Source organism: Siphateles boraxobius, unplaced genomic scaffold (assembly GCF_051911475.1).
Source record: "Siphateles boraxobius isolate OS27281-9 unplaced genomic scaffold, OSU_SipBor_1 46, whole genome shotgun sequence".
Classification (NCBI taxonomy): domain Eukaryota; kingdom Metazoa; phylum Chordata; class Actinopteri; order Cypriniformes; family Leuciscidae; genus Siphateles; species Siphateles boraxobius.
Window position 1 is genome coordinate 10459324 of NW_027509097.1, and position 25858 is coordinate 10485181.

Below are 25858 nucleotides of genomic sequence, written 5' to 3' on the forward strand. Positions count from 1 at the left end.
AAAATACAAACACCAGACTTTATCAATCCCACCAGGATATAACTGTTTTTTTTTCTTTTTCTGGTAATTTATGCAATCAAAATGATTAATTTTGTGCTGTTAATTTCCAGAAATTTGTGAAAGATGTGATTTATTTTATAATTAGGATACCATGTTTACCATATTATAAATCATGTTAGATGCACAGTAGTCATACATGACATTAGGATATTTTGTTGATTTTGTGTTGTATTCAGTGATGACGGAATCGCAAAAAAAAAAAACAGGTACATTCAATCTATTACAAATAGGAGTAAAACCAAATCATGCTTCTAATTTTGACAAAAGTGGCATTTGAGAAAATTTTTTTTAAACAAAATTGACCTTTATGTTCAAACTGTGAAACTCAAAATTTGACTCAATCTTTTAACAGAGCCCTGATTGGACAGAAATAAATGCGCACACTGTGGACTCACTGTTTCTTTAAAAGTGGCCAGTGGAAATTAATTCTTGTGTAATTTTCTCAGTGGTCAGATCACAGAGAATGTTATTATTGGGGTCGTGCACTACACACACGGAGCTTTAATGATGGTCGTTCAGCCATGGAGGAGATGCCATTGTGGAGGTTTGGTTAATTGCAATCAGGCCCGTAACTGGATGACGCCTGTGACTTTCATTACAGGAATGTCTGAATGAATCCAGGAGGAAATAGGCTGCAAAGACGTAAAGGCACACCCTAACTCGCACATGCACACACACACACACACACACACACACACACACACACACACACACACACACACACACACACACACACACACACACACACACACACACACACACACACACACACACACACACACACACACACACACACACACACACACACACACACACACACACACACACACACACACACACACACACACACACACACATACACACACCTGATGAGAACACAGACATCTGAGCAGGTGTGTTTGCTTGCCCATCTCTTTTGAGGGAATAATCAATAAAGACTCGCCAAGCAGCTATTTCATTAGAGGAAGAATAATCGTTCCACGCAGACAAGCACCCCAGCTTCCTACACTGTGTGTGTTGTGAGCGTGCGTGTAAGAAATAAGAGTGGCTGTGTGAACTGAATTTCTCATTACAGCCATCTGGACTCTTTCAACACAAACTACGGCTTCTGCTGAGCAGTCTGTGAAACAACAGAGATCCCAGGGGTGACACACACAAAACCGGGTCTGATCTACTGAGGCTAACAGGCGGAGCCGCTGAGGAGTGTAAACTTTCACAGGGAAGAAAAATGGACCATGGTAGTATGGAAGATAAGAGGGAAGAGAATACAAACCACGAGCGATACGCAGCACCCTCATGATGCGAATGATGGTGGGGTTGATGGGAAGGGAAGCGTTGACCTCGATTTCCTCAAGTGTTATGCCCATTATAGACAACAGAACAATGGCAAGATCCAACTGGTTCCACCTGTGTAAAGACACATGTTATGTTAATTAATATATAAGAATAATGTTTCCTTATTTAAAATTAGAATGATTGTACACTGTTCCAAATTTGGGGTCATCTTTTTTTTTTTTACTGCTTAACAAATCATCATATTGGAATGATTACTGTAGTAATGAAGACTGAAGTAATTCCTGCTAAATTCAGCTTTGCCATCAAAATAATACATTTGATTTAAATATACTAAAATAGAAAACAGTTCTTTTAACATTGTAATAATATTTCACAATACAATAATTTTACTGTATTTTTGATTAAATAAATATCCTTTTCTGAATAAATGCAGCTTTGGTGAGAATGAGACATTTATAAAGAAATCTTTCCAAACCCCAACTTTTTTGTACATGGTAGTGTAATGTATTTACATTAATGTTGTATTTACCATATTTGGATTAAGAATTAAATTAAATTGTTTACAATTTAGTTTTGTTGTCATAATATATTTTGTATTAATGTTGTGTACTGTTGTCAGATTGGCAAAAGCTGCAACAAAACTACATTTCCTATAATTCTCTGTGACAGCACACAAAATATTACATTTTTAATAAAAAAATATTTAAAAAAATAGTAAAAATACATTGTTAAAGCATCAACTGCACATCTAATGTGCATCCTATATTTTGTTGTACCAAACTGTCTTAAGTCAACAAGCAAAGATACAGAAAGAAATATGAAATTGCCCAATATGTTCATTTTTAAAATCACTTTAAAATAAATCACTATATGACTTCCTCAATCTTACAACTTCAGAAAAGAACTTGAAGGTAACGGTGTATCCTTCAAAAGCATCCAATACAATTCAAGGAGTCAAAACACTGAGTCTCTCTATAAGCAATGGAAATTTGATCAAAGAATCATCATTTTGAGCAAATAACCCTTATTTGACCCTGGATGTTACTCTTTTCCAGCAAGCTTCTCAGCATGTTCATTGTCTAAATATGGCTTCAAACTTTGCTGCTAACTTTAAATAACTCCCCCTGAGGGTAAATATAACACTGTCATGGGTGAGGTAGAGCCTAGGGCCTGTTTTAGGACACCTTAATTTGCTGGGGCCTGCAGCCATGAGAGGTGTTTCATTAGAAATGTTGGGAAATTGAAGTCAAATGATTATACAAAGCATTTCTACATTTTTTCCACTGGCTTCATTTGCTAAGGGGCCCGGTGATCAAAGTGTACTTCTATCGTCCACCCCTGCAGACTTGGAGCGTTTTGCATGTAAGAACCAATCAAAGTAACAGAAAGTCATTTCAAATGTTGTAAATCAATAAAAAAGCCTCTCTTAAACTCTTCACCTCCTGAACAGCATGTTCTGAAATGTCTAACAGTATGGCATTTGGTGAGAGATTCGTTTTGAAATCGTATCATTTATTTTATGTCAAAGTTTTCATTAGTATGCAAATAGCTGCTTTACATTTCCCTACTTATTAAGCTATTGAAAGAAAAAGCTGATTACATGAGAACTTCTAATGGCCTATCAACTTCACTAAAGGGCCTAATTCACATATTGACTGATTATTCAAGATTAATTAAAAGAGTAATGGATCATTTAAACTCTATGAAGAAAATATATTAAATTGTGCCTACACATATACAGCTGTAACATTGGACATTTAGCACTTCTTTGTCACTAATTTAAGAGGAATAAATACAATTTAAGAGGCTTTCTCGTTGTTTAAGCCCCAGGCAGTGTGATTTTGCATGTTTCAAGATGGGTTTCTTTTACCAAAACCACAAGTGATATAAATTCGGTTCTTGTTTTCCACCACAGACGCCAGTGCATTCAGCCCTCGATGTGCTTCTGACAGTCAGAGGCAAACCAAGGAATCTCAAAGCTGTGATATCATTTCAAGGGATGTGGCTTTATGACTACTAACAAACCCTATTGTGTTCACACACACAAAAAAATAAAATAAAACATAAATAGGGCCATTGGAGCACCTCCATGGGAATGGCTTTACTGTAAATTTCTGATTTGTTTTGGATCAACTACCTTAATTGTAGCTTTTGAGAGGGTCACGTCTACTACCTGTCCTTGAAGAAGCGGCGGAATCCAAAGGCAACGAGCTTGAAGACAGACTCCAGCACAAATATGATAGTGAAAATGTAGTTGCAGATCTTCAGAGCTTCATCCAGGACCTGTTAAAGCAGAGAAGTTGCAAAGAGAATGTAATAGTGAAAGTACAGACGTGAACAAGCATATTTCTACTCCTTCAGAACAATAAATAAATACACAAACTGTGGTCTATGAATTGCCAAATAGGTCACTTCATGGTCAATCTGTGGAAAAGATCATGAGTTATTAAAGGTGGTTATTAGCACAACGAAAAAAGTCAGTGGACATCGCCAGGGATCTAGCCTTCCCTCGTCCACCACACAGTAATTAAGTCCAGGCTAAGTGTGACGAGACACCAGAAAATCAATTGATTTTGTTCATGGAATGAGTGTTAGTGGTCAAAGCCCCTTTTCTCCACTTGCTCCAATATTTTGCAGGCCACCCGGGCTCTAATTAAAACAGACTGCACAGGTGAGGTCACGGACCTCCATTAATGATGGGTGAAAACCCTGGGAATCATCCCAACAGAGTTGACTAGGGATTGTAAACACTAGTTTTGATTTGAGGAGATAACATACCAAACATACATGCATACATACATACATATATAGACTACCAGTTGAAAGAGCCATTTTTTTATAGTGATCGTTTACCGTCAAAAGTGACCTTTGTCATAAAGGAATGAAAAAGCAGAAGGAATGAAAAGAACATATTACACCACCTAAATGATTAACAGAAACCAATCTAAACTCCCAGAACTTTTCTGTTAACTCATGTTATTATTTTAGTCCTTCATTGAATATTCATGAATTGTCTCTATAGTGTTATGCGATGGGGAAAGACTGATGAGGGAATATGCATACATTTCAGTGCATACACAACAGTGTGGTTTATATTGGTGAGGCATTTCTCTAAGGCTTTTTATAACCAGGCAATGTTATAAAATATCCTAGAGCAGCACAATGAAAGTGCAAATAAGTATAATAATATAGAGAAAATTATATACTCACCGCTATGATATAATCAAAATGCAGTACAGCAAAAAGAGTACATAAACATTAGCTGCCTAATCAGCAAATATTATGCAGAATCATAAAGTGAGATAGCGTTGAGTTGAACTTACAGTAACATTGTCTGCAGTTACATATCCAGTGAGTTTATTTCCTTAATGAAATATCAACAAGCGCATGCACTCTTCACTGCTCTACTACCTTAGATTGCTGGTAGTGCTCCATGGACATGGTGATGACATTGAGCCCGATGACTATCGTGATGAACAGGTCCAGATATTGGCTGGTGCACATCTTGTGGATGAGAAGCCGTGTAGGTGAGTAATCGGAGTAATAGGGTTTACTCTGGGCTTCTGAAATACCATGGGAACAGGGAGGAAGCATGAAATAACTGTACTGAAACAAACATGATTTTGTACACATTCATGCCCACACTGACAAAAGAGGGGGAGAGGGAAATAACCAGTCAAAAAGAGAAGAAGCTAAGAGATAGAACGTATGTGTATAAGTTCACTCAAGAATGAAAATGTACCTGCTCATTCTCATGTTGATCAAAAACCTGCCTGACTATTTCTTCTGTAAAACCCTAAAGAATAATTTCTGAAGACAGAGCTGGTCGCTCTTTACCAATGCTATAACAAATGTTAATATTATGATTGGTCTGGTGTCTGGAGCTTTCAGTCTCTAAAAATGCTGCAAAAGCTCAATAAAAGTATAAAACTGGCCCATAAGACTTATGTATCGTATTAAAGTTTTCTGATTCCTTATGACTGCTTTGTGTGAAGAATCAGAGGTAATCACTGCAAATTAATCATTAAGTCAGTGAGTTGAATGTGAGAACTGGATCAGTCCAATTTGTGAGAGAATCATTCAGATTAGTTTTATGAACTGGATCAGTCACTGATTTCATTCAAAATAATGATTAATTTACAAATCTTACAAAACTTTTCAGTGAGTAACAATAAATGGAATAAATATTACTTGGTATGACTTGTGGATGAGTTGAATGGACCACTTTTATGATACTTTGGTAATGGTACTTATAATGAGCCACATTTTTTTACATTTACATTTTACATTCTTTTTTTACATTCTTTGAAATTTCTCTTTAAATAGTCAAGACGAAAGTAATATTGGTTTTGAACTAAATGAGGGTGAGTAAAGGACAATTTGCATTTTCGTGTGAACTTTTCCTTTAACTGCAATTACGTTTCTGTGGTCAATGCCAAATCAAAGGCAGAGGAGCCCAGATTGAGGGGCCACTGTGCCTGAGATCTGCTCACTCACAGACACCTAAATAAAACAAATTGTCCTATTACATCATGGACATTCTAATGAGATTCCCTAAAATATGAACAAATCTCCACTCCACAAGGATGGACTTGTGCATATGCTTGTCTTTCTGATCCATTTTTATAATTTGTGTTTTTCCTCTGTTGTTCGTTGAGGACAGAGAGGACTGAAGGGATGGCAGAGCAGCAGGGGTCCGGGGGGGCTTATCTCGAAACACTGTGAGCGGCAGCTGTGTTTCCTGTGGTCCTGTCAGCCCATTAGCCAGGCTTTTCCTGGCACCAGCACTGGACTGAAGGAACAGGTGCTGCATTCAACCTTTTCTTTTTATATATATAATGAAGCCACATCAGCATTATTTGTTTAATCATCCCCACTGGATAGTGAATATGAGTATGACTCATCTACAAAATGTCCAAATTATTTGCTTGTTAAAGGAGAAGTAATTTTTTGGATGTTAATCTCAGTTTAATATGTAGAGATTTCTACAAGTAAGCCATTGTCTGTGTTTGTGCGTTCCATACATGCTTTGAATTAGCTTTTATTTTATATTTTCAAATTTAATTTTAATTTTAGCTTAAGTTTTAGTATTTTGTGATGTGCTTTTGTCAATTATTTTCTTATTTTTTTAAATAGTTCTATTTAGCTTTAATTTATTTTTATTTCAGTTCTAGTTTTAGTAATTTTAATACTTCAACTTATTTTATTTCATAAATATTTCTAATTTTCATTTAGCTCATTTGATATTTATATATTTTTTATTTCACCTTGATTTCAATTAAAGCTGCCGTCCTTAACCTTTGGCACTCAAGCGATTAATAAACATAACTGCATGCATCTTGGGGAAGAACATTGTAGCTGAAGCTACTTTTCTCTGTTTATGTCTATGACGAGTCATGCAGGTACTGGGCTACTCCGTAGTGGTACCAGTCCAAAATTGTCTGAATATAGCGACTTTTTCAGCAGGTTAAATAGACTATTAAATAGACATTTTGTCTATTTAAAATTCATTCAGGAACAAAACAAGTGACTGGCTGAATTTGAAACATACTAGCATACCACTCCACCACTACTTCCATATAAAAATATGACAAAAATAGTAGTAGTAGTAGAATATAGTAAATAGTAGAAGTAATAGTATGTTATTTTGAATTCATAAGCTGTTTGTATGAGTAAGTCATTGAGTTACTCGAATCATTTATTTGAAAACACTGAACAAAACGCCACTACTGTTTTCTGCTCAAAAACATGCAATAGTACTGTTTTTGACTTTGTTTGGAATTGTTTTCGTTAGCAAAAAAAAATTGGAAATATATCTCAGATGTTAGTTACGTAAAATTAACTTGTTTATTTAACGTATAAAAGCAAAATCACACTCGTACACTCCTTCGTCGTGTCCTATTTATTAAATATGCATGTGACGTATATGGGGTCACTCTGTTTTGATTTCTCAGGACAAGATGTCAGCAACATTGGTTCTGCGAGTAATTACCAAAGGAATCTTCTAACCCATCTGGCTTTAATTCTGCTAATTGAAGCCATGCTCCTGGTGTTTTTAAATGTGCTGACTCAACATCACCTTTGCTTTTTCATAATGTACAGCTTATGAATCTTAAATATCCAGACTTGGCTAAACATTGCCACTTTAGTAATTTATTTATTTAGCCTATTTATTGTTATTTTTATGACTCCAAGGATCTAACAAAATCTGCGATGAGGTCAATGTTCCGCTCTTTAACCCATGTGTTCTAAATTAATTTATTTGGGCTGCAGACAACGGTATCCAGAGGGGCAGCAAACAAAACCATTAATTGGGAACGAAACAGTTGCTGTGTAGACTGCCCCGGTTCCAAAGGTGCTCAATCACAGTGGACAGTTGAAATGGGAACAGGTGTATGTTCACAGCCTGGTTTTACAGTTGACAGGTCAGCTCCCATAGGACACCCCCACTCAACTACATCCCTCCTACCCTCTGTAGTGAGACTCTCTCCCTTTGTGCACTTTCATTCAAAAAAAGTGTGACTTGTCAGTGGGACAAAACCCAGTTTTGATTGGCTTACATTGCTAATTCCAATCCTCTTAAACACAATAATAATACTAATAAATTAGTGACAAAGGGATAGCAGTCTCCATAACTGTATGTTTATATCTACTGAGTACCGCACTGAGTTTAACGAAAGAGTTTCATATAAGAAGGTCTTGGCATCCTATTTACTGGAAAATGGATCGAACTTTTGTTTCCTAGTGGCAGCGGTGCCACTCTGATGTCATGTCATTGCAATGGGTCCAACTAATGTCCACATCAGCCAAATCAGCTTTAAAAGAATTTAAAGAGAAGGAAAATGGATTAAAACTATTTTTAACCAACACAAGAATGAAATAATGATGGAGAATGTGGGTCTGGGACATCTCCATCTCTGTCTCTATTTTTGTGGCACAAGCTAATGATACCATGACTATGATTTAATGAGACATTCTTTGCTTAGATGGCAATTTTAGCCCATTCCAATTCCATCTATGAATACATTTGAGAATGACGGTCAGATTTTTGGGTGAGGCAATTGAAGGTTTTGGGCCGAATGATACCACATTTGAAGCTAGCCACAAAACACTAGTTGCCCACCAGTTCTGGACATGTTAACTGTTAAAACTCAGTGCAATACCCATCAACCCCCAAAAAGGAGGGTACGACAACAAATCTCTTGGCCTTTTCGTCACATTGAGATTTCATGCTGGTCTTGATGCTTTCAACATGATTCTGGCTTTGCCGCAACTCACGTGCACTTGGAGGGAAAAAAAGTTCTTAAAAGTAACTTTAAATTGAGGAACTCTGGACCCCATAAAATGATTTACTAATGGCAAATGCATGAACACCCTACTATTAATATTTGCAAAAAAATATACTTCTGATAGAGCCATCACAAATCAATATGTTGAAATATATATTTATATATATGTGCATTTATATGAATACAAATTATACATTAAAAATGTAAATAAATAAATAATCCAGTAATCAATTGTATATGATTTTTTTTCTTCCTATCTTTTAGGAGGTCCAAAGTCCTTTCAGAAATATTTTAACAACGCACAATAGAGAAGAGAGAGATTGTGGAAGGTGTAAATCCAAGAAATTAACCATATATCAGCTAGTGCCTCAGAAGCTAAGTCAGTTGGGAAATACAGACAAACTTTTGTCCAATATTAACATTATTTGTACTCTACAAACACCATAAAAATTTGCACAAAAAAAGAGGAAATTGTTTCTTTTTCTTTTTTTTTTTTTTTAAATAATAGTTGATCATTTTGAAGGTCTAAGAGTGAGGGTCTAAATATGGACATCAACAATGTTCTGATGTTGATTATTCATGTTAAGGTTGACATATCCCTATAGAGTGAACAGACAACACCACCAAGAAATTTCTTCGAGAAATATCTGTCCATTGTGAGTCATGTGGGGTGAAAGTCATGAGCACTGGGGAATTGTGGGCAGTGGGAGGACTAGACTGTTATTTAAAGGAAGAGCCAGAGAAAAATTCTAAAGCCTCCATGGCAAAATGTCAGACAAAAATAGAATGGGGAAAAAGCAAAGATGATAAAAACAGCCATCTGAATAGGGAAAGCAGCAAATTGCAGCTTTGTTCGCTCTAAGCCGAATGGTTTTTAATTGAGGCTGGTTTTACCCCCCTGAAGTGCATGGTCAATGAGTTGCTCCAAAAGTAATGAGTCGATGTCTGCTGGACATACTGCTGATGCATCCAAATGTAAAAATTAGTTTGGCAGATACACTACACTTTTTTCTTTTTGGCACAATATGCCAGCACACACAGAGTCAAAACCAACAGGAAATGACAGACTAAATGCCTTCTTATAACTGGCGCAATAGTGGAAAATAACAGAGGAGAAGGAGAATTTAAAGCAAAAAAATAAATAATATATATATATATATATATATATATATATATATATATATATATATATATATATATATATGTTATAAGAGAAATAATTAAATCATATATTCAGTAATGGGAGAGCATGGTAAAGAAAATACATTCATACACAAACACCAGCAAACATATACGGTAGGATAGACTAGGGTGAGACAAAAAAAACACAGACACACATATAATATATCATGCTGGCAGACAAATCACACTTTCTTTCTGAGTCTGACTTGAGCAAGATGGGCCATCTGAGATGGAGGTAGAATGGCAGAGGCTTGGTGGATGTGCAACGGTGATGATGTGCAGAGTGCCGTGAGAGCGATGTCATTCTATATTACTCAACATGAGAGGTTAATTAGAGTGCCTGACATATCTGACAATCAAAACCTGTTCTCATTTGAGGTAATATGTTTGGTTCGTGACAGTCACCCCCTGTTTACAACACAAAAGGGAAACATAATCCAATCATTTTTTTCATTGTAAAACCTCCAAATGCAAACACTGTTGGTCCAGAGAGAGCAACTGCATATTTGAATCATAAAAATAAAAAATAGAAGGATCACTTTTATCACTTTCAGCTCATACTTTTCAGTCTTACATGAAAAAATAACAAGTCACCTATACGTTTATAAAAATGAATTTGCAAGCTACAGTTTTAAAGTAGTTTTCCCAACACTGGTTATTACTTATGTAGTACTACTCTACATGTATAAGTCATTTTTTGATAAATGCATAAATCTGGCCATGTATTAAGGTCCAATCCAATTAGCGAAATTTAGGCAAAAATTTTGGTTAGCAAAAAAGTTAATTTACGAAGTAAAGCTCGCAGCTATGTCTTGGTCAACGCAGCGAATTTGTAAAATCTTTAAGGGGAAATCTTGCCTGATTGCATGGATTCCTCTTAAAATGACTAGATTTCGTCTGTGAAAAAACCCTGCACTTTTACTGATTCTGCTAAAACAAAGAAAATCTATATGGCCTATCACATAAACATCTATAATCTATCACCACCGATACATTATTTTCAAACACAGTTCATTTGTGCTGCTTAAGTGGTATCAAGAATATCTCTACCTCTTCCCCTGTAATTTGCTCTCTATAGCTCACATGGCTTGTTTAACCACCCAGACAGCGTTACATCCCTCTCTCGGCTGGTATTTGTCAAGCCTCCCCTCCCACAACATGACAAACAAGCCAGCCATATCAGTACAAAATCTCTATGAGGTTACAAAAAGAACAAGTCGCACTAAGAGGTTACAGCTACTTTTGCAGAAGACTTTTAACTTTGTTCTCGATCTATTCTGTTAATAAACCTTCTCCCTATACAGAATGAACCATGAAGACCCATAAAGAGATTAGGTGCACTTCTTGCCAAAAGGCATGAGTCTGCTGAAATGTAGGACACTGTATGCATTTTAAATCAGAATCAAACTAAGTGGAATGTTTCTTGTACCCTCACCCGAGGTCGAAATTATTCCAGTTAATGAGCAGTTTTTATTTATATACAGTACATTTCAAGATGGTTACATGGACTTTATACAACCCACCCATGCATTTCCTAATCACAAACTGCATTAAATATGTGCAATGTCCAAATGCAACTCTATTAGAATGTCAATAGTGCTGACACATTAACTATCTAAAGGTAAAGGATAATTTCATGACATATATCGGAGCAAAAGTAATTATTTCAGCTGAAAACTTTATGCCATCTGTTTAATTTGGGTGGATGTTGCTTGCCCAAGTTACATAAAGAAGACTTTGAGTCATTTTCACTTGCAGTAGGAAGAAAGGAAATGGTGTTTGGAGCTGCCAGGTTACATAAGAGACCGTGCTGCCTTCTGCTGCCAAGAGTGGAGGTTACACGACACTTAGTAATTTCATTTTCTCCCTCTGTCATTCGCTGTCTCATTGCTCCCCCAGTATTATTTGAGAGACTGTATACTAGTCTGCTAGAGATGAAAAGATAGGTGGGTCATCTCCAGGTCTGTGTGGGTGCAGAAAGACAAATTGAATAAATGCTGAGCTCATATGCTTCGTTAAGGCGAATTTGCTATCGGGGGATAGTTTTTTACACAAATGTAACTGTACATTGAATCTGCACATGGAACCCAATGAATAAGCCTGTAGATCTGCAGAATTAGAACATCCATCATTAATGAAGTTCTGCAGTTCACATCCCAGTTCATTAATTAGGTATTTTAGCTAATTAGATTGCGCTTACAGCTATGAATAAGAATGTAGAATGTAGAAAAGGGGAATTGAAAAAATGGCAGGGTCATTCTCAAAATATGATGACAGACATGAGCTTTCAGTCATTAAAAAAAAATGATATTCTAGATAGCCCAGGAAAAAGAGATTGTTCTATAATCCAAAACAATATAGTCCCCTTCATATGGTACACAATATATGACATTTATAATTATTTATTTATAATTAATAAACAACAATTTTGTTTTGAGTTAGTCCGCAAAATATATAATATAAATAACAAATAAATAATACAAAGTAGTTACAATACTTGAAAATCCTAGGGTGTTTTTGTCATTGCCACTCTTGCTTTTGGCTTGCTCACTGGGGGGTTGTCTAGCACAATTTTTTTGTCCTTTTATCTTCTTTATTTTTCTATTTTTTATAAAGCTGCTTTGGAACATTGTGCAAGCACTATGTAAATAAATTGAATTAAATATTTACAAAGTAAAGAGTAAGAATAATCTATTCTTCAGCGGTTGGTGATTAATTCACTCTATCATTTGATGTTACACGATTTAATATAAAAAAGGGTTAAATGACAATGTATTGCAATCATTGCAATCAATGTATGCCAATTGCCAATTAGTATGCCTCATCAATTGTGTTTTTTGACATCTACATCATATTTTATGAAAATTTGATTTTACACTGATTTTACATCCTTTGCTTCATCTTTGAAATACAATTAATTACAAAAGTGAAGTAATTCTTACGATTATTAATAATCAAGGTATTAATATATACAGACCATAAGCTTTTATGGGAGAAAACTAAAATGAATTAACATGTGGGTCAACAACAACAACATGTCACCAACAACAAATTGAGAATGACCCTTCTGTAGATTTCATCTGCGCTCATCAATGATGCACAATCAAAATTTTGAATGGATGGACAAAATGCAAACATCCCTCAATAGTAGCATGATAATAATTAATACCATGCTACAGCCTAAAATGATTTTTTGTAAATCAGATGTTACCTAATCAAGGACACCTCCAAATGATATGCCTTGTTAATATAGTGTGTTCGGGCAAACTGCTGGTGAGGCACGTCAGAGAACGGCTAATAAATGGCGACTGGGGGAGGACACAGGTAGAGGAGAGGCAGATGGTTTCAGCCCTACTGCAGTGAGATATGATTAACCAGCCCTTTGATCCCATACGCAAGCATACAGAGCGACGGCGGTCCAACAGGAGGGGAACAGAAGCTAATCGAGAGAGACAGACTGGCGGGGGGTAACACCCCCACCTCTCCCAAAAAGAAATCCTAAACAGAATAATAAAATATGCTGAGGCACTGTGTACCTGGACGGTTGAGTAATTAACTCATTGTCTTCTAATTAAAAGCAAAATGAAGCCTGTCATTTTTCATCCCTAATGCGTTAACATAACTCAATCATTGTGAACAACGCTGACGTGTGCGACTGTGAACTGTGTTTAATATATGGAAAAAGTGTGATCGATACACTCAGGGTAAAATATGTTAATTACACTTTCAGGCTAATCTGCAGAGCTCTCTATATGTATTCTATATGTTAGAATATATAAGCGCATACAACTTATACAACAATACAAAAAAACAATGGCCCTGTCCCAAATGGAACTCTAAGCCCTCTCAATCTTCCCCCAAGTCCACAACTTAATGACATAATGGCGCTTTGACTGTCGTGTAAAATGTAGTCTGATGTGGAGCTCGAAGGCTTGCGAGCTCGGCACAAGTGTGAATCGAGGGCGCATATCAACTGCAAAGGGGATGCTAGTGAGCACCCTTTTGAAACCTAAAATGACAAATGTGACACCCTACTTACAAAGTCCACAAGACCGCAAGTGCGCATGAAGTGTGCCTTTTGGGACAGGGCCAATACCACTCCTTTTCCACCAACACAGTTCTGCATTTCCACCACAGAAAAGAGGGTTCCGGACTGGGAAGATTGGTTTAACTACAGGCCTAAAAACTTGCTGGTCTGAAACAGAGCCGGGAAGCAGAGGGATCAGAAATGCTGACGCTGTGCCGTTGAGCAATGTAATAATGTTGTACTATATTGCTCTTTATATCTAAATATATAAAACTATATATGCAAGAGAGACCCAGGATGATAAATAGTGATAGAGCGAGTGAACCAACGGTTTCAGTTTCAATATATCTCCGAAAACAAAAGATCAGAGTACCGGGAGTTTATCCGAGCCAATCACTCTAGATACCGTAAACAGCAAAACAGAAGTGCCGCACTGCCAGCAGAAGCAGTTTTTTTAGAATGGAAATAATCAGGTAAACAACACATAGTAGCGTTACGTCACCGTTTGTTCTTCAACTCTGTGGAAACACTATAAGAAGTATAAGACTTTCATACTATACAGTTGGCGAAAAACCTGTTTGAGCTGGGTTGCATGTCCAAATTCATATTATTCATAAAACAGTAGGCAAAAAGTACCCAACTGACCAACTGAAAATTCTGAAGTACGCATTCGATGGACACTTTACTATCCCGTGATGAGATCACCGCAGAGGATTTGTGAATGTAAGTGAAGCGACGCAACTGACGCTGTAGCTCACATGGCAATGACAACATGGTGGAAGTAGTATATGTCCGAATTTCATTCATACTGCACACATGCTTTCTATATATAACATACTTTTTTAAAGGTCACAAAGTAAGTTTTAAACCAAATGTAATACCTACTATATAGTATGCGATTTTGGATGCAGCAAGTATGTTTTTGTTTATTTTTTGCTTATTTATTCCAGTGGTCTTGGATGCAACACTGACACCTTCTAGTGTGGATGCAATACATTTGATTGTTATCTGCAGACACATTATTTAATCGCAAAAAAAAAGAATCATTTCTAAAAAAAATTATAATAATGTAATAACCGATTGCAACTATACTCTATATTCACACATAATTATGACCAAATTTATAATAGCTATCACATTAGTAGTTTTACTCTTATAAGGAGTCTCCATAAAACAGTGGTATAATAAAACAAAATTTAAGGGGTTTTAAAATGTATAATTGAGAAAGGAAAAAAGAGATGTTTTGCTATTAGTTGAACAGGGGCAATGAGGGACAAAAGAAAGTTGGAGAGAGAGAAAGAGAAGGAAAGAAAAGAAAGGCAGAGAGGAAAGAAAAAAGGGGTTCATGAGGGAGCTCTTGTTCACCGAGGCAGAACACAGACCAGAGGGGAGAGATAAGAGTCTCTCAGCTACACTGAGAACAAGTAAACATATTCCATGCACAAAAATATTCTGCTTTTTTTATTTTATTTAAAAACTGTCATTTACTTTTTTTTCTGCACAACAGATCTTAAGTTGGGAATGGATCCAAAAAATAAAATGCCATTTCGGTCAGGTTTACTTCATTTTCAATTACAAATGGCTAATACTTGGGCTGCAACAACTAACTGATAATAACTGATAATGAAAATAATCAATAATGAATTTCATTATTGATTGGTAAGGTCTTTACTCTGTGCACAGAGAACTTCTGTCAGTGATGCCACTTTCAAGCAATAAAAGCATACATTTTTCATGAAACACATTTACTTACTTTTACACTAGTTTGGAGTAATTTTTTTATGCTTTTGAAATAAATCTTCTATTCTCTTCAAGGCTGCAATTATTTATATAGTCAAAAGTTATATTATTAAATATTATTATAAAAATATTATAATGCAAGCACTTCTAGTGAGTGAGTGCAGTGCGTAAATTACAGTTTCATAACAAACATCAAATTTAGGTTTTAAATGGGAGTAATTGAAACAACAGATGAATTGATAAATCAATAGTTGTTAGTTGCAACCCAAGCTTGTACATACTTGAGAAGTGAACAAATACTGTATCATCTTATATACAAACAACTCCACTATAATCAAGTTACTGTATTTGTTAAAATCATGTGGAGTAGCCCAGTACAGCAACATTTTTTTAAGTCAAAGTGGAACAAGTGTGCCACACAAACATTTCACTCACATAAGTCACAAATGAGTTTCAACACGTCATGCAGCCTCTGAACAACAGCACGATGTGGTGTTGTGTTTAGCAAGTCAGTAACTTTTGAAAACAGTGTTATGGGGTAACATCACAAAACGAAGTGAATCACTATGCCACAACATCAAACCGATGAGAGAACTTTAAAGCAGACAGATCAAAAAAAGCTAAAGACATTAACAGTGATACTCTTCCCTTCGAACAGTCAGCCACAGTGTGTCACATTGGGGGCAACATCGAGAGATCGGACCTATAATACCACCAAAGCACTTGCTGCAGGCTGAGGTGAGTTCAACTTGATCCATCAAGAACTATAACCATATTAAAAAATATATTTTTTCTATCTCTTTCTCTCTCTATCCATCCCCTGTGTGAGCTTGAGGCTGGGCTGGCTGGATCTGTTGATGAGGTGTGGATACCGGACATACACACTTCCACAGACAATTCTTGTGTGGCCAGATCATATCTGATGAGGTGAGAACAAGGGCGCTGATGGTGCCCTCCCACCCGGTGTCCCACCTCCCTCATCCCAAACCACTACCACCACGGTGAACACATAGACATGCCATATACAATCTGTACCTTGTGTGTGATCAGGACTGGACCAACTGACACCGGTCAGCATTATATCTAGAAGAACGAAACCATGTTAATCAGGTAGGGCAAGCAAAGAAACCGTAAAAGGAGCTGAAATAGGATGGATTTTCTGGGAGAATATGCCGGTGGGTGTTCCAATTATTCTGAGTCCAAAAAAAATTCCTTTATTTGTGTGTAAACTCTAATCTATTTATCCCGACTGTTTAAGCTCTAGATTATTAGTCCTAGATAGTTGTGGGCTTTGTGGATGGAAATATCTGAACAAGTACACTTATTCAGTTTATGATATCAGTCATACCAACAAGTTCACCTGAAAGGAACCACAACTTTTCTGCTCAACTTTTAATAGCAAAAGTCCACAAAGTTACCTCAGGATATTTAGATTCAAAATATTAACCGAGCCAGGGAAAGCTGACACACGGTTTAATCCCATTTCAACCCTAGAAACCTGACACATTCCGTCAGACATACACACCTACGGAAAATTAGATTTGCAGCAAAAAGAAAAGATGAAGAACTAAGGGTAAAATGAAGCACTTTTCCCTCTCCAGCTAAAGCTGATGGAATGATAGTGCTATAAAACAAAAGGACACACTAATCAGCTAATGCGCAAATCAAATAAAGATCTTAATGAGAAAGTATGGTGTGATAGGACATTTAGAGGGGAATAAATTTGACCTCTGAACTGAGATTAAGTGATACAAGTTGCTGTGTACCAATGAGAATAGCTTTGTTTTCCTTGCTTGAGTTTTAGTGTCTGATTTTGTAGTCCGACTCAAATGTTTATAGATCACCTATTTACATCTGTATTTCTCAAGGGCTTAAAAAAAAGAAATTCCCATTTTTAACTGTTGCTTAAAGATCAAAAATGCTGGACCAATGTCCAAGCCAATGTCAAAAAAACAGCTAGCATCCACGCAGAGATCCTCAATGAAGTCACTTTAATGCTAACGCGCTGAGAATAGCAGGTAGTGGAACCAAAAGAGAAGGTCACCAATACCATGTCGTGCATTCTGGGTAGCATTGGAGCAGGCAGCTGATGGATGTAACCAATTTGAGTGTGACAAGACTGGATTTTTATTTACTTCTCAGACTGCACTGCCCTACATGCAAGAGATGAGGAGGGTGGGCAGACCCCTGTGGCAGGGGTCCACCACACACCCTGCTCTCTCAGTAAGCAGATCACCATGCAAGCCATGGGACATGCTCTAGAGACGTTCCCAGGCAAAAGGGGGCAAGCCGGGGAGTGGATTCCTAGCTAATTACGGGCCCGAGCATCTCATTCCTCAAACGCCGGTTACTCTAATTAGCATTAGCATCTAATTTAGCACGCGGTCAAATCAAAATGATCAAGCAGGACTCAGAAAGGTGTGGAAAGGCTACCGACCAGCTAGCTCCTTCTCCTTACTCCTTCTTTTTTTCTCCATGCGTTTAAGGCGTTTCTCCTCGCGCAGTTTGGCTTCTTCGGCCTCCTGGTGCCGCCGGCACTTGTGAAAGTTCTCGACCACCACGCCGACAAACATGTTGAGCACGAAGAAAGCCACAATCAGCAAGAAGGAGATGAAATAGAGCAGCATCCATGGGTTGTAATTCATGATGGGCTACAACACACAGATAAACACAACACACAACACATGGTGGTTAAGCTTAGTAAGAAGTTACACACACACACGTGTATATATACTGTATATATATATATATATATATATATATATACACACATATATACATATACACGCTCACACATACACAAACAAAATATCTCTATTTCAGATAAAAGCTGTTCTTTTGAACTTTCTATTCGTCAAAAAAAAGTGTTTTCAACATTGACAATAAAAATGTTTTTTCTTGAGCAAATCAGAAAATTATAATGATTTCTGAAGGATCATGTGATACTGAAGAACGGAGTAATGTTGCTGAAAATTTAGCTTTGCAAACACAGAAATAAATTACATTTTAAAATATATTAAAACAGAAAACAATTATTTTAAATTGTAATAATATTTCTCAATACTACTGTTTTACTGTATTTTTGATTAAATAAATGCAGACTGGGTGAGCACAAGATACTTATTTTAAAAACATTAAAAAGTCTTACTGATCCAAAACTTTTGAATGGCAGTGTATATGCACCGTAGAAAAGAAAAGTTGAACTAACTTAAAAGAATCTATCACATTCAACGATAAGTAATTCGCACCAATTAAAGTCAACTTTAAAGCTTTTGTTCATCTCCTGAGTAACAGGTTAGTAGTTTGAACTTAAAAATTCTTGTCAAGGTAACTAAAATGACACGTTGAGCCAACTTGAAAAAAAGTAGGCAACCTACTGTATCACACTCAACTTAAGTTAAATTAAATCAACTAATTCGGCTTGAGACTATTGTATTTATAATACAAAGACTTGATTGAACAAAGACTCAAGAATTAACAAACAAGAATTTAGGTTAACTTTTTTTACAGTCTCTCTCTCTCACTATAGACAGATAGACAGACGGACAGACAGACAGACAGACAGACGATAGGTAGATAGATAGATAGATAGATAGATAGATAGATAGATAGATAGATAGATAGATAGATAGATAGATAGATAGATAGATAGATAGATAGATAGATAGATAGATAGATAGATAGATAGATAGATAGATAGATAGATAGATAGATAGATAGATAGATAGATAGATAGATAGATAGGGGTCAGATCCGCAGTAGTTGCCTGAGGTTAAGAATTATGGAGATTTATGATATCAATAACACTTCAATTCAAAGATTTGTCCTGCTGGAGACTCAAAAAACGCCTGCCTCTAGCTAGATTAAGCATTCTGCATGCAGTGGTGAGGCACAGGGCACATGGCAGGCACTAAGGAAGAGATATCTGTTCCCATTCAAATACATGAATGCCATGGCTAGGACAGGGGGCTGGGCTCTTTTCAATTAGAGCAGAACAATTTCAGGAGCCCACAGCCACAAATGAAGCATGGAGACTTCCTTTTCATGCAAAAATGTTACATGTTATTATTCAGAAATTATTTGAAAAATTCTAATTGTATTATAAAATAGACATTTGGAGGAAAGAGTGTAAAATAAGGTACTTCAAAGAGATCTGATGAATGGACAGTAAAGAGCTTATAGAAGAACTGATGAATGGGAAAGCAGTTCTTTGAAGCTAGGACAGAAATGCTGATCAATGATTTTTCAGCTCTGATTCAGTTCATGGAGCTTGTCCAATCAGAGTTTGCGGTTATTAGAGAATGCGAACGACTGGGATATATTCTGGCCCAGAATTTGTTTGTACTCTAGAAACTGTGACCCAATTAAATGGAAAGGTTTCCGCACTGTCCATAGTTGTGGATCAAATGTATTACAAGGTGAATCATCAAGCATGAAAATCCAATTACAAATAACATTTTATGCAGGTGAAAAAGGAGCTTCTGATGTGGTCAATACCTGCTGATCGACACCGACAGCATCCAGTCCATCGTACATAATGTCCACCCAACCGTCTTTGGAAGCCAGAACAAAAAGGGACATGAGAGCCTGAGGGAGGTGAAAGATGATAAAAAAAGGTTAAAAGAAATATTTCACTGCAATGGCTCCATTTGACTGTTGAAAATGGGACGAGACCTTTTTCAAAAAAAATTTCAAATTGGAAGAGTGGCATTACCAGTCGGTTCTAGGTACATTTAAAAGAGAATCTTGAGACTGAGCAAATGTTTGTGCAACCGTTGCCAGTTTAAGTGCTTACCTGCCCAAGGTTATCAAAGTTGTACTTGTGTCGGACCCATTTGTATTGAGCCAGGTTGCAATCTGACTTGTTGGTGATGTTTCTTGTATCCTCCCCCTGACACACAAAGAACTTTCCTTTGAATAGCTGTGGAAACAAAAACAAAGCAATTTTATCAGCACACAACCAACCTTCCTTTTCTCTGCAAACAATTTTAGGAAAAACATACACATTTTTCAGACAATAACCCTAGGCTCTTTAAAGGAAATAACTAAATAATTAAATTAATTCATTTTTAATAGAGATTAAGAGAGAGCATTTATTACTTTTTTTTTTTTTAAATGAGTACTGACATTAGAATATGCCAATTATGTCATCACTTTATGCCCTGTTATATAATGTAGTACTTTTTTGACCGACTTAACAGTCAGGTTTACCCAAAATTGCTAGGCTATCTAAAGAATATTTTCAAGACACTATTTCAACCTTATACAATATGATTATGTCCCCATTACAGAAAGTCCAGTATGACTGTTCAGTGGAAACTATACAAGGACACAATCAATGTTACACATCGTACAGGCACAAAAGCACAGGCATCTTTTCCTGGAAGAATGGAAGATAAATTGCATCGGTGTTCCCCTACGGTCTTATGTAAATTGTATGGAAGTATGGAAACCAGAACATTTTAATCATAGTCAAATTATTCAGCTGTGGGTAGGAAGAGTATGATTCAAATTTACAGAAATGACAGAAAATCATGTATTCGTTCTGTGCACCACCTCTTTCACTCTCACTAAGAGTCTTAAAGGCAATCTTGTGGATTAAACACAGAGAGCTGTCATATGTTATGTGTTACTTTATATATGGTGTTTTTAGAATGAATTAATCCAATTAATCCCTAAAGTTAAGCTTTTACTTTAATAGTGTGATCCAATCAAGAAACATTATATCCACTACATAACTGTGCGGTGAAGTTGGTTTAAGATGGCCCGCCCGGCTGACGAAGCTGAAAAGTGCTCAAAATCTCTCTAAAACTACCAGAAATTTTAAACTTGTTTAAGCTGGTGATTTCTGTAGGGATAGGGATATATATATAAATTTTTTTTTTTTTTTTTTTTGGGTGTGTACTCACCTGAACTCCCAAGATGCCAAAAATAATGAAGAAGGCACAGCAGATGACCACAATATTCCCGATAGGCTTGAGTGATGACATCAGTGTCTCAACAACCAGCTTCAGTCCTGGAGCTCGGCTAATCACTCTGAAAAGTAAAGAGGAGAACAGATGTTTAAGCAACAGCAACAACAACAACAAAAACAACATTCATTTATAAAGCACATTTAAACACAATATGAATTGAACCAAAGTGCTATAGAGTATGCAATAGCAAATTTACACAGTAAAAGCAACTCTTACAAATTTCCAATAGCCTAATAATAAAAGTATTATTTAAGAGTAGACTTAATTTAAGAGTATATTTAAAAAATATCTAATGAAGGAGCAGACCTCACACGATAGGGGAGACTATTCCAAAGCTTGGGCCTAGCCACATAACAGGCCCGGTCACCCTTTGATTTATAGCGATACTGTGGCAGAGTTACAAGTAAAGGATAAGAAGATCTGAGTGTTCTAGCAGGATGGTATGGCTGAAGAAGGTCACTATTTATTTTGGTGCACGGCTAGAAAAAGCCTTATATACAAACGGGAAGCCAGTGGAGGAATGCTAGAATTGGGGAAATATGGTCCTTTTTAGACCCAGTCAAAAGTTTTGCGGTAGCATTTTGTTGCAAGCTTGAACTTGCATGCAAGATAATCTAAAAATCTATTTTATCATCATTACGCTGCAAAAAATGATTTGTTCCCTTTCAGTCGATAACGTCGGACGTAGTCGACGCGACTGAAATGGGATCACGCTAGGGAGCCTATCATCTTCGATTACTATTGAACGAGCCAATGGAATTTGGCGTGCGTGATTTGCATCACACACTCCGCCCCCGCGGCGCGGGTATAAATACGGAAGTGGATGCACGCACTAGTTGCCTTTCGCTTCGGAGCCGTTCGTCTTTGATGTCTCTGAAGAGTGCTGTTGTGTTCAACGAGCGAGTGTGTCGGTGTTCTTGCGGGAAGACCTCTCCAGTGTTGGTGTTTTACAGCGTGGTGCAGCGGTGATCGCGAGCTTCTCAGCTCTCAACTGCTGTTTTAACAGCATCAAATTTCTACTGTTTGTTTGTGTGTTGACGGTTGGTTAGAGGGCGAGAAGTGAGTGCTTCACTTGTTAGTTGAAAGACTATTCAGTGTTTGCCGCGGTCATTCCCTGTGTGCTCCGGCACTGGTGACGGTCCCATTTCCTAAAAGAGCAACACGGGTGTGAGTGCGTCTTTTTCAAGATGCCATTCCATCCGTGCGTTTCTGGGTGCGGTCTGGCACTATCCCCTTCTGACGGTCACGAAAGTTGTGTCGCATGTTTGGGCTTACAGCATGCTGAGGCAGCTTTCGTGGATGAGGCATGTTCTCACTGCGGGAACATGTCCATCTCGGGGTTGAGATCTAGACTCGCCTTCGTTAAAAGCGTTGGTGCAGTCCCCACCTCTGGGCCCCGCCCCTGTTCTTCCTCTGGGTTACCTTCCCAGAGGAGGACTGGGGTGCCGTCCAAGCTGGGTGATCTGAGGATCACAGTGAGGGGTAATCCGCCCGGCCACGCCCCGTGGGTCCCTCACTCCTCTTTCACACCGCAACCGGTGGAGCTCCCCATTGATCCCGCTGGTCCCTCTGTAATGGACGGGCCAGCCGTGTCATTTGGGGCCCCTCCAGGGGATACGTTGTCAATCGCAGCATCGGAGGGGGAGCTGAACTCTGGAGATGATGACTCGGCTGCACTGCCTCCCTCCGGGAGACCAGTGTTGCCCGAGCCAGATCCAGAGATGTCAGCTATGCTGAAAAAGGCCGCCGAGGCGGTAGGGCTCGTGTGGAACCCTCCACCGTGTCCCGAGCCGTCTCGGTTGGATGATTGGTATATCGGGGCGGGCCGTACTGGTTCTCAGTCCGCCGCCCCGGTTCCTTTCTTTCCTGAAGTGCATGAGGAGCTTACGAGGGCATGGATGGCACCTTTCTCTGCCAGAAACCGCCTGAGTAGCTCCTCCCCCCTCACTACCCTTGATGGGGGAGCGGTGAAGGGTTACGAGGCTATCCCTCCGGTGGAGCGGGCCGTTGCGATGCAGTTATGCCCAACGGCGGCCGCTTCCTGGAGAGGTGATCCTCGTCACCCCTCTAAAGCCTGTAAGTTCTCGTCCGCTCTTACGGGCAAGGCTTACAAAGCTTGTGGGCAAGCCGCTTCCTCCTTGCATGCCATGGCGTTGCTCCAGGTCTGCCAGGCCCAGGCACTCATGAACATGCACGAGGGTAGTTCGGACCCTGAGCTCATGGGTGAGCTCCGCACTGCAACTGACCTCGCCCTCCGGGCGGCGAAGGTTGCAGCTCGCGCGGTGGGTTCGGCGATGTCCACACTAGTGGTCCAGGAGCGCCATCTCTGGCTCAACCTGGCCGATATGAGAGATGCGGACAAGGTTCGGTTCCTGGACTCTCCCATTTCCCAGGTTGGGTTATTCGGCGACGCTGTGGAGAACTTTGCCCAACAGTTCTCTACAGCTCAGAAGCAGACGGAGGCCATCCGGCACATCCTGCCTCGGAGGGACGCTGCTGCCTTCACCCGCCCCCCGAGGTCAGATCCTCCGCCTGCTCGTCTCAGCTCCCGCCGGACCACCGCAGCAGCCTTCACCCAGGTTCCGGCGCGGAGCCGGCCGCGGAAGGGGCGCCCAGCCCGCTCCAGGCGCTGCCAAGCCAGGTGGTAAGCTCCAGCGCAAAAGAAAACGCTGAACCTGGACGGGCTCTCAGGGATGGAAGAGTTGCTTGTGGAGTGGTCGCCGATCCACTCCCTCTGGCTGGTTGGAGGGCCGGCTGGAGTTTTTTGTTATGTGTGTGTCTGTTCCGCCGCTGGCCCCTATAAAAACGGGGTCAGCGGTACCCACATATTCAGAAAAAGAGCAATTTTTCTATTCCTGAGTCCCAAGTGGGCCAGTATGGCGGATGTGACCCTGTATAATAGCCTTACATCCCCCAGCTTCCCTTGGTCGCCAACAGGCAGCTTGGGGCGTTCGAGGACCCGGTCATCCGCCTTCTCACGTCCCCTGCCGCTAGTGGAGACAGGTAAGTGTTGCACTGCACACTAACACCACTATCTCTACTTTGCTGCCCCACCTCAGGCTCGGCTACCCCGCTCAAGTCAGTGATGGTAACATCACATTAGGTGTTGAGCAGACGTGCTCCTGAAAATTCAGTGATATTCTTCACACCAAGTGTTGAGCAGTGCTCCTGACTTGTGCGTGCTTATCTTATCCTGCTGGCGAAGGATTTGATATAGCCGCTCCTCCAGCCGGTACGAAGGCCAGTTGTAAACTCGTTCTTCGTGCTACTAGGTGGTGGGTCGTGACCATCTTGGCCCAAGATTGGTCTGCAGCTTTGACCTGAAGGACACGTGGTGTCCTTCCCCTCGAGTGCTCCAGAGCCCGTTGGGTCTTCAGGTCAACTGGAAGAGAGTAATCTCGCCCACGGGCTGAGTATCTCTTTTTCAGTTTTGGAGAGGTACTCGGTCCAACACGTCTCTCCAGTGAGAATGTGTTCAGCTGGTGTTGAAGTGAGAAAGGGTCCCACTGAAAAGATTCAGAGGCTCCTGGGGTATACGATAGCGCAGCCTAAGTTGGCTTCCTCCGTATGTGACCGCTTCAGCGCTAGCTTTACGATCGAGTCCCGAGGTGACCGTGGCAGAGCAGCTCACCCTGTGTGACTATAGTTCATCCCGGTCTGCTGCCAAACCCTCCTCAGCAGAGGGGCCATGTACAAAGGGCGTGTTTTAACGGGGGCCTGGGCGACCCCCGACTACACGGGCATTCGTGCCTCGAGTTGTTAGACAATGCGGGTGTCACAAACTCTCCCGTCACCTCCTCCTTGGAGTCAGACGCTTCTGAGGGCGCCTTGTTCCACCCCTCCCGCTTACTCAATCGTGCCGCCATCGAGCCTCACGACAGTTATAGCCAGGGCAAGTGGAGACTCCATCCCCTGGGTCCGCTGGGTCTTGACCATTCCGGGGCCGCTCAATTGCCCCCCCGGTTTTATTTTTCCGCCAGTGTTTGGGTAAACCGAGCGGACTACCCTTGGACAAACACTGGGTCCCAGCTGTCCCAGGGGCCCGCAGAATACGTTTAACCCCAGTGAGCCTTCTAAGAAGTGACGGCGACTCAGGGTCGCCTTGCGCTGCTCAAGTCAGTGAGATCATCACACTTCATGTTGAGCAGAGTTGCTCCTGAAACTCAGTGAAGTTCATCGCACTCAGGTGTTGAGCAGCAATGCTCCTGTAGCTCAGTGAGTCCATCACAGGTAGCGCAGTGAATTCATCACACGCAGTGCTGAGCAGAAATGCTCCTGGTGCTCAGTGA

General features: G+C 39.4%; 1 protein-coding gene across 1 annotated transcript in view; it reads right to left on the reverse strand.

Annotated features, from left to right (window-relative positions):
* The window catches only part of cacna1g (calcium channel, voltage-dependent, T type, alpha 1G subunit), a 276677-nt gene that overhangs the window by 33946 nt on the left and 216873 nt on the right, over positions 1–25858 (reverse strand). The window contains exons 22-28 of the mRNA XM_077200722.1: positions 21504–21630; positions 20390–20515; positions 20092–20181; positions 18032–18245; positions 4768–4919; positions 3530–3639; positions 1334–1467 (exon numbers count right to left, since the gene is read on the reverse strand). Coding sequence (XP_077056837.1) covers positions 1334–1467; positions 3530–3639; positions 4768–4919; positions 18032–18245; positions 20092–20181; positions 20390–20515; positions 21504–21630 — 953 coding nt within the window. The remainder of the gene's footprint in view (positions 1–1333; positions 1468–3529; positions 3640–4767; positions 4920–18031; positions 18246–20091; positions 20182–20389; positions 20516–21503; positions 21631–25858) is intronic.